This window comes from Sinocyclocheilus rhinocerous, unplaced genomic scaffold (assembly GCF_001515625.1).
Source record: "Sinocyclocheilus rhinocerous isolate Xijiao unplaced genomic scaffold, SAMN03320098_v1.1 scaffold3629, whole genome shotgun sequence".
Classification (NCBI taxonomy): domain Eukaryota; kingdom Metazoa; phylum Chordata; class Actinopteri; order Cypriniformes; family Cyprinidae; genus Sinocyclocheilus; species Sinocyclocheilus rhinocerous.
Genome location: NW_015623503.1, coordinates 173521 through 182880, shown reverse-complemented (window position 1 = coordinate 182880; position 9360 = coordinate 173521). Strand labels below are relative to the sequence as shown.

Sequence of the window (9360 nt, the reverse complement as noted above, 5' to 3'; positions counted from 1 at the left end):
AACTCCCGGGAGCAGAGCGATCGGGGGAAAAGCATACAGACGAAGCCTCGGCCAAGTCTGCACCATAGCGTCCAGTCCGAGAGGAGCTGGATGAGTCAGAGAGAACCAGAGGGGACAGTGTGATGTCGTCTGAGTCGCAAACAGGTCCACCTGAGCCTGGCGAAAAATTCTCCATATCTGCTTCACCACCTCCACTCCCCGGGCCTCGGCCCCTGCCTCGACAGGATGTCTGCTCCCATATTGAGATGCTCAGATATGTAAACCACTCTTAGAGAAAGGAGCTTCCCTTGGGCTCACACAAGGATCTGGTGCGCCAGCTTGTACAAGGGGCGCGAACGCAGACCTCCTTGGTGGTTGATATAAGAGACCACCACTGTGTTGTCGGTGCGCACCAACACATGGCGATCTCTTAGGTCTGGGAGAAAGTGTTTCAACGCTAGAAACACGGCCAGCATCTCCAGACAGTTGATGTGCCACGTGAGATGGCGAACGCTCCACAGACCGCGGGCTAAGCGGCCACTTATGACCGCTCCTCAACCAGTGAGGATGCCCTGGAGTCACAGAGGAGCCAGAGCAGCATCCACACACTTCGTGAAAGTGTGGGGTGAGAGTGAAAGGCCAAACGGAAGAACCCGGTAAGCTTTTGCCCCCAAAAGCAAACCTCAGGAACTTCCATACTTCTTTGGAATGATGAAGTACCAGTTGTAGAACCCGGACTCTATGTCGAGAGGAGGGACCACCTCGATGGCCTCCTTCCTCAAGAGAGTGTTTACTTGTTCCATTACCAGAGCCTGCTCGGGCCCACCAGAATCGGAATGACCCCGTTGAAACGAGGCAGAGGAGAACCGAACTGGATTCGGTAGCCTCTTTCTACAGTGTGCAGGACCCATTGAGACACATTTGGCAGAAGTTCCCACGCTGCCAAAGAAAGGTCTACTAAGGGAATCAGTCTCTCGAGTCTGACCTCTGGTGTAATCAGAGCGGCTAGGTCAGTGCCCTGAAGTGGCGAACCAGCAGGGGAAGGCCGAACTAGCTACTCTAGAAACCTCTGAAGAGGTAGCGAGTCTCTTAGTACCGCTACGTTCCCGGGCGGTGACTGAGAGAAGCGCTCGCCGAAGACTGCTGTGCCCTGAAGCACCGTGAGTGGCAGGGTTGGCAGATCGATCCCCTGAGGGCACTGAGGAGAGATGGGCACCGTATAATGAGGTGTACACTGCTCTTCCCCAGAGGGGGCCGGCCCTCAGAAGTCCTGGGCGTCAGGACATTTTAGCCGAAGACTATCCAGCAAGAATGACGGTCCACCTTCCACTAGAATCCTTCGGCCTGACTCTAAATTCTGGGGAGTATGAGAAGTGACGCTCCCTGAATGAAGAGCTGGAACACGGTAGGTTGGGACTGCTCCCGCCCAGCAGCCCCTGCTGACCACCTCAACCTCCTCGGAGGAAGAGAGGAAACATGTGCTCTCACTCGAGAAATTTTTATCCCAAGAGCTCCTGTATATCTGACTTCTCATAGTCAGATGAAATACTTCATTTAATTCCTCAGAATTAAATGCAGCCAAACAACCAGACAAGTAAACACAGTCTGGTGTGATAAAATTCACATAAAAAACCTTTTCGTTTTAGAATGATGTACTGCACGCCAGCAGCGTGCGAGCCACTCGATTACACAAACAATATCAATATCCTCGGAGAAAGATAGCTGCAGCAGCCGAGCTCTCACTCAGAGGGGGAAGAAACCGCAGCGTGGGCTTCCGAATCCCGAGAGAGAGCGCTAGATCTAGGGAATGCGGGTGGAGAAAGGGAGAACCCGTCTCCAACCCGTCCGCCAGATCATGAGCGATACCCGCGATCTCAATCGCCGGCGTGCCTCAGCAGCAGCGGGACCAGAACCGCAAGATCACAGGCACGGACACACTCCTCAGAGCGTGCCCGCAAGAGCGGAGCGTTTTGCAGCGGGAAAGCACAATCAGCCCCCTTGAGAGCTGACTGCGTGAGCTCCGCTCCCCAATAATGCTGCTCATTATAATATTAGACATAATATGCTTGTGCAACTGGTGCTTGTGCAACTGGCGAGCTCATCGACGCCCTCCATATCAACCTCCTCGGAGGAAGACAGGCGGAGCGTCGCTCCCTCTCCCCGGGGGGAAGAACTGCAGCACTGGCTTCCGATCCCAGAGAGCGGGCGCTGGATCTGGTGGTGAGGAAGAAGATAGGGACTCGCCCGTCTCCATTCCCTCCATCAGATCCATATGCGAACTCCACGAGCGCAGCCACCGCTCCGCCTCGGCGAAAGCGGGGCCGGCACCGTGAGAAACGCTGGTGAAGGCTCCCTCCTCAAACAGAGCCTTCTGAAAGCGATGCAGACGCAGTAACAAACGCTCGCAATGCGGGCAGTCAGCTCCCTCGAGAGCTGACTCTGCGTGCTTCACTCCCAAGCAGACAACACACAAACTGTGTGTGTCCCCACCTGAAATATAGCACGGGCAGGGAGGAACACACAGCCTGAACGCTGCCTGCTCTCGCCCAAATGCTTCTTTTTGGCTGAAGCTTTGACATAATGGAGCTTAAAAGTGGACAAACAACACTAAATAAGACTCACAAGAAATAGCGACTGACACACACACAGAGCGCTTGCTGAATGATAAAAAGCTGACGCCGGTTCCACCGCACGTGCATCCTGGTCACTACGTCACCCCGCCCGTGACGTCTCGCCCATCCTTTGGACTGATTTTACACGTGATCAGAGCGTGGTCACACTGAAGGCGTTCCCACATTGTTTTTCGGCGCAGCTCGAGTTCCTGAAAGGGAACTAACACTTATTTTAAAATAAATTTTTTAAAGAAAAAAGGACATGAAATTACCACTATAACCAGTAGATGGCTGCAGAGGAGCACTTATTGGCTTATAGCCATTTTATATGAATTTATTTTTTAGTTTAGTTTATCAAATCACTATTATAACAATTTTAAAAAAAATTATTGTCATTTAATTGTCATTAATTGTCTTTTTGTCACTTTTTGTACTGAAGTGTGAAGAAAAGCTGACGCCGGTTCCACCGCACGTGCTTTTAAGCATCCTGGTCACTACGTCACCCCGCCCGTGACGTCTCGCCCATCCTTTGGACTGATTTTACACGTGATCAGAGCGTGGTCACACTGAAGACGTTCCCACATTGTTTTTCGGCGCAGCTCGAGTTCCTGAAAGGGAACTAACACTTATTTTAAAATAAATTTTTTTAAGAAAAAAGGACATGAAATTACCACTATAACCAGTAGATGGCTGCAGAGGAGCACTTATTGGCTTATAGCCATTTTATATGAATTTATTTTTTAGTTTAGTTTATCAAATCACTATTATAACAATTTTAAAAAAAATTATTGTCATTTAATTGTCATTAATTGTCTTTTTGTCACTTTTTGTACTGAAGTGTGAAGTACATATTTGTAGGAAAGGTCACAAAGTATCACGAAAAACAAAAACTTGAAATTCAAGTTCAAACTCAAATTGCGAATGAAATTACACTGACAGCGAGTGAAGAGCACTTCTTTTATAATAACTGAAGCTGTCAGTCAGTTAAGTGCAAATTCACTGAGTGTGAAAACTCCAGTCAGATCAATGAATCTAACTAAACATCACAATGAATCTTTTATTTACATTGTGTCTCCGCTTTGTTTGTTATAATGAGAGGATTTGCATGCATGTAAAACAGTAAATTTATGCTAAAGAAACTCATTCAGAGAGATACTGAAAGGATTCTCACAACCGAGATGCCTGTGATTGGCTACAGTGCTGCAAAATCACTTTGTAAAGTCACGTTACACGACATTAACCACCAGATGTCTTTAATTTATTTGTTTTTCTCTTTTTTTTAAACAATTGCAAATTATATGTTACACGTAGTAATATACTCTGTAAATTCTGCAATAAAAATCTATTCGTTTTCATTGACCTGACCAGACAGCCGCCACACCCTGCCATGCCCAACCGATGCCTCTGCCCACACTTTAGAAGGAATGAGGCTTCTACTTTAATTTTTATGCTATTTCTATGCTTCTAGCTATCTTTACAGGGAATCAGAATGCAATGTATCTGGCTGAAATGACAACCAATAGGATTATAGAAGAGGGTGAAATCTTACCTTTGTATGGATCTGGACAATTGGCATTGTAGGTGGTGGTGGGTGTGGTAGAGCTATTGGTAGGGTTGTTAGTACTGGTGATAGTGGTATATTTAGTCATGGTGATGGTCGATTCGGTGGCGGCAGAGTTGTTAGTAGTGATGGTGATGGTCGATTCGGTGATGATGGTGAAAGGGCTGGAAGTAGTGATGGTGACAGTCGATTCGGTGGTGGTAGAGTTGCTAGTAGGGGTGGTGATGGTCGATTCGGTGGTGGTGGTGATAGGGCTGGTAGTAGTGATGGTAGATTCAGTGGTGGTAGAGTTACTAGTAGGGGTGGTGATGGTCGATTCGGTGGTGGTGGTGATAGGGCTGGTAGTAGTGATGGTAGATTCAGTGGTGGTAGAGTTACTAGTAGGGGTGGTGATGGTCGATTCGGTGGTGGTGGTGATAGGGCTGGTAGTAGTGATGGTAGATTCAGTGGTGGTAGAGTTGCTAGTAGGGGTGGTGATGGTCGATTCGTTGGTGGTGGTGATAGGGCTGGTAGTAGTGATGGTAAATCCAGTGGTGGTAGAGTTGCTAGTAGGGGTGGTGATGGTCGATTCGTTGGTGGTGGTGATAGGGCTGGTAGTAGTGATGGTAAATCCAGTGGTGGTAGAGTTGCTAGTAGGGGTGGTGATGGTCGATTCGTTGGTGGTGGTGATAGGGCTGGTAGTAGTGATGGTAAATCCAGTGGTGGTAGAGTTGCTAGTAGGGGTGGTGATGGTCGATTCGGTGGTGGTGGTGATAGGGCTGGTAGTAGTGATGGTAGATTCAGTCATGACGGTGATAGGGTTGTTAGTGATTGTGGTAGTCTTGTTGGTGTTGATGTCGGAGTTGCTTTGCTGTGTCTGACAAGTCACAATATGATGTGATGTGGATCCTGCAGAATGAAAGAAATTAAATTTGTACAGCACTCACTAAATATACCTAATTTAAAATTGTCAACATGATCTGCTCTTCTTCAGGAACTCATTACAGAGCTTACAGAACAACGAACACACAGACCCCATTTAAATAGTTTGATTACTTTCACTCTTACCTACTTTCTGTTTTTGCTTTGCATCGATTGATGGAATGTTTAGAATTCAGAATCTAACCAGCGGTGACGTCATCGTCACTGACAGCAAAGATCACGCATTCAAACACGAATGTGTGGAAAGTACGTCTGTAATTATGTGGATCTGTGTGTGTGTTACACTGCGTCTATCACATACCCGTTGAATTCAGGACTTCTGATGGAAGGCATTTAGATGGATTTGGGAAAAACCACATTGTAATGTTTTTAGCCGCCTCATTCATTCTTACTTCATATTTCCCCGCATTGTTTGTTATGTTGAAACTGCATGTTTTGCCGGTTGATGTTTTGCAATGTCCTGGAAACATGAGAGAACATTTTAAGTCTAATTGTTGTTTAAGTAAAATTACTAAAACTGAAATAGAAATAAATTATAGCCAAAAAAAAAACAAAAAACAAAGAAAGAGATTGGTTTAATTGACAGAAAGAACTCAAAATATTGTTATATAAGTTGGTATAAGTTCATTTGACAACAGAAAAAGAGACCGAGAGTTTTATTGTTGGTTTCCTCTTTTCTGATCATTTGGAATATACACAAAAAGAAAAAAAAAAAAAATAAAAAAAAAAAAAAAAAAAAAAAAACTAAAACTTATACTAAAATTAAACTGAAAACTGAAAATATAAAAATAAAAGCTAATTAAAATATTATTAAAGATTATAATCAAAATTGAATAATACTAAAATAACACTGTTACCTGGGGAAGAGGTGTTTTGTTTGACATTCACTATGCAAAAATCTCCTATCAGTATTTCATATGCTGGTGGACATGTCAGGTTTATAGCTGGAGAAAAAACATAAACTCAATGAAGTTATCAGTTGTCATGAGCACTATCAGAAAATAAATATACAGACTATTCACAGAAACCTTTTATTCACATAAAAATTAAAGTAGAAGCCTCATTCGTTCTAAAGTGGGGCAGAAAAAGAGAAAAACAAGTAAATTATTCCCAGAAACCTGCATTTCACATCTACCTGGACAGGTTGATCTGTTGAAGCTCCAGAAACATGAATCTGTCAAAGTCTCGCCAATTATCATCATTTTTGAGCAGGCTGCACAAAGAAAAACAATGTTATAAGGCTCTGTGCACCAAATAACATATTCATTGGCATGATAAATGCATTTTTAAAGCAACATACTTATCTGGCGTGTAACACAACAGACGATCATCAGCCACAGCAAATGATACTTTTGTCGAGACATAATTCCCAGAGAATATGACCTGTATGAGACACATGTTAGTTTTGTTTTCTACAGGCATTGGAAATGCATCTTAAACCCTAAATCATTTTCTTATTACATTCTTGAGCTAAAGTCCACAGTCCAAGAGTTGAGAGAGTTTGATGCGTCCACATATGAAGCTGTTTGATTATGAGCCGCAGGACTCTGACATAGAGTTAATTTGCAAATATGCAAATCATATTTATTCGGGCTTTAACTGAGAACTTCAGTATGTTGTTACATGCAGGTACAGTTTATCAACTCACCTTTGCTCACAGAGAGCTATATAAACATAGCAAATGCATATTTGTATTTAATTACAGTTGCAACCATTATAAGATGTCACTGAAACTTTTATATTTTAAATCATTTTGGGTATAATATTTACAATATTCAATTTTGAAATGTCAAAATGTAAAATAATCAACTGAAAGAACAAAGTGCAATGTGTTTGTGTATCTTTCTTTACAATAAATGACACTTGCTGGGTTATTTTGTCACCTAATGAATGACATTCACACGTTTGATAGATGTTTAAAGTGAACAGATGTTTACGGGAGCCACTGAAAGTTCAAGTTCAGAATAATTCAGAATTACATGAGAATTCCGAGTGATTTGATGTGTTTTTAAATTACGTACCTTGAAATGCTGTTTCAAATAACCATGCAGATATCTGAAACCAACGGTGTTTGGCCTTCACTAACATCCTGAAGATGCAAATTTGCTTTGTAAATGAGGTTCACTGTTGTTTCAGTCGCTCTGACATGTACATGATCACATTATAATGCTCGATAAATCTAATAAATCAGTATCATAATAATAGGTCATATCAGAGGCAAGTTTGAGGCAAAAATGTAAAGTTTTATCAACATTTTCTGAATATTTCTGCAAAAAAGATCTAATAGCAATGCAGTCCGTAGTAAAACATGTTATTGAGAATATTTTTCATCAGGCAATGTGTTAAAAATAACAATCTGGAGGACAAAATATGCAGTATGTACAATATGAATACCTGTAAATATTCTGTTTTGTCCACAGAGAGTGCATTATGTGATGCAGTGTGGGATCTAATCACGCTCTCATTGGCTGATTGCTCTAGACTCCGCCCACTCCTCCTCCTGCACCAATGAGAGCAGCCGATGCCAATGTTTCTCTGAACGCTTCTGTCTTTTCTCTCTAGTAATATAATGTTTTCCTCTTTGCTCTCCTTTTCTGAAAAGCCTCTGAGTTTTTGTTTCATAAGGTTATATTTTTGCGTTTGTGGCTCTCAAAGAGAGTGTTTTCTCCCAGCACGCTTGAGACGACTCTAAACAGTTGTTACCTATTTCTTTGGGAGCATATTTCTTTTTCTGCAGATTGTTAAATTTGGTTTTGAAAAGAAATTCATATGCAGGCACAGTTTATTTGTCTATGAAACTAATGTGCAAACATGTAAGATTTTGAAGATCATTAATAACACATATTAAGTCAGTTTGTCCAAACTTAATATATATAAGAAATTATTTCGTCCTACTAAGTCTTTTGGCACTGACGTATTTTTTCCACCCCTTTAAACAAGTGAAAAGTAAAACCTTCCAGTGCAACATTAGGTTCTGATGTTATAACTCTCACAACACTCAGTATTTCCTCACAGTGATGACAGATACTGAGACTTCAGGCTCTTTACTTCATGACCATTCACACTGCAGTCAATCTAGAACTTAAAGAACACAGATGTGAATCTGGAAACTCCAAATACACACGCACTTTAATGTGTAATTATACAGTAATGGCGCTCTCTAGTGTCACTATACAGTCATTTCCCTTATAAAGGACTCTAGTGTTGGAGCTGCTGACCCTTGATCAAATAAAACCAGGGTGCGAACTACGGGGGAGCTAGGGGGAGCTCGGCTCCCCTTAATAAGACATGGGCTCCCCTGAAAACGGGATTTGTGAAATTTTGGGGGGTCTCAAAAAATATTGACAATGTGTTATTTTGACGTGCAATTTCAGTTTTGTGTAATGTGATCATCGTGGATTATTATGTGTAAAATTGCAAAAATATCATTCATTCATGCATGACGGCGATTTAAACCTAATTCACTTCAATAAAGATAACTATACATGCTATTCTTGTCATGAGCATCGAGGTGTGGGGGCGCTGCGGTGCAAATTCCACTCATGTTTAGTACATGTTAACTCAAAGATCCGTAGAAAAAATATAAACGCTGGACTCTGTGGTTGATTCTGTGTTATAAGGTAAGGCATGTTATTCGCAATTAAGTGTTGTGGCTGGATTGTTATAGGTCTGCGTGACTCTCGATACGCCTGTTTCACACATACGGAGGAATTATGGTATTCTTCTGTAGCCTGACGACGAGTAACTTTAACCGTTGTTCATGTGAACTCAAAGACAGCTTGATGCTTTGTTTATAGACTATTTGTGGGTGGCTGTCTGTTGTTTCACCTATCAATTCGTGTCGATAAAGAATAATAGGGTAAATCCCGTATAGTGATTTATCCTATATAGTGCTTGCATAAAGCGAGTAGTGCATACACTTGTAGCTGATATGTATCTTTGTAAGTCATTGTAAGCCCTCTTTTGAGGCACGCGCAAGCGCATTCACAACCAGTGAATATTATCAATAGGTCTGATGAATGCTGTGATGTTTGTGGCTTTGTCAGTGTAAAACATTGTAAAACTGTAAAGCATACTGTATGTTTGATCAAATGACAAAAGTCAGTTGAACTTCAGCACGAAAGCTTACTGTCAGTCTGAATGACTAAATTCAGCCCTTTATTTCATATTTTGATCATTGTATGTGTGATCTTTATTAATTATAACTTGATGAAGTTTCTGAGTTTGGCAGATTAGATTTCTGAATGTCTGTTATATTTTATATATATATATATATATATATATTTT

The 9360-nt window shown here is 42.0% G+C and overlaps 1 protein-coding gene across 1 annotated transcript in view; it reads right to left on the bottom strand.

The window, feature by feature from the left end:
* LOC107706308 (adhesion G-protein coupled receptor G2-like) overlaps positions 1 to 9360 on the bottom strand; it is a 30435-nt gene that overhangs the window by 10810 nt on the left and 10265 nt on the right. The window contains exons 5-8 of the mRNA XM_016510004.1: positions 6374 to 6456; positions 6209 to 6286; positions 5258 to 5277; positions 4141 to 5040 (exon numbers count right to left, since the gene is read on the bottom strand). Coding sequence (XP_016365490.1) covers positions 4141 to 5040; positions 5258 to 5277; positions 6209 to 6286; positions 6374 to 6456 — 1081 coding nt within the window. The remainder of the gene's footprint in view (positions 1 to 4140; positions 5041 to 5257; positions 5278 to 6208; positions 6287 to 6373; positions 6457 to 9360) is intronic.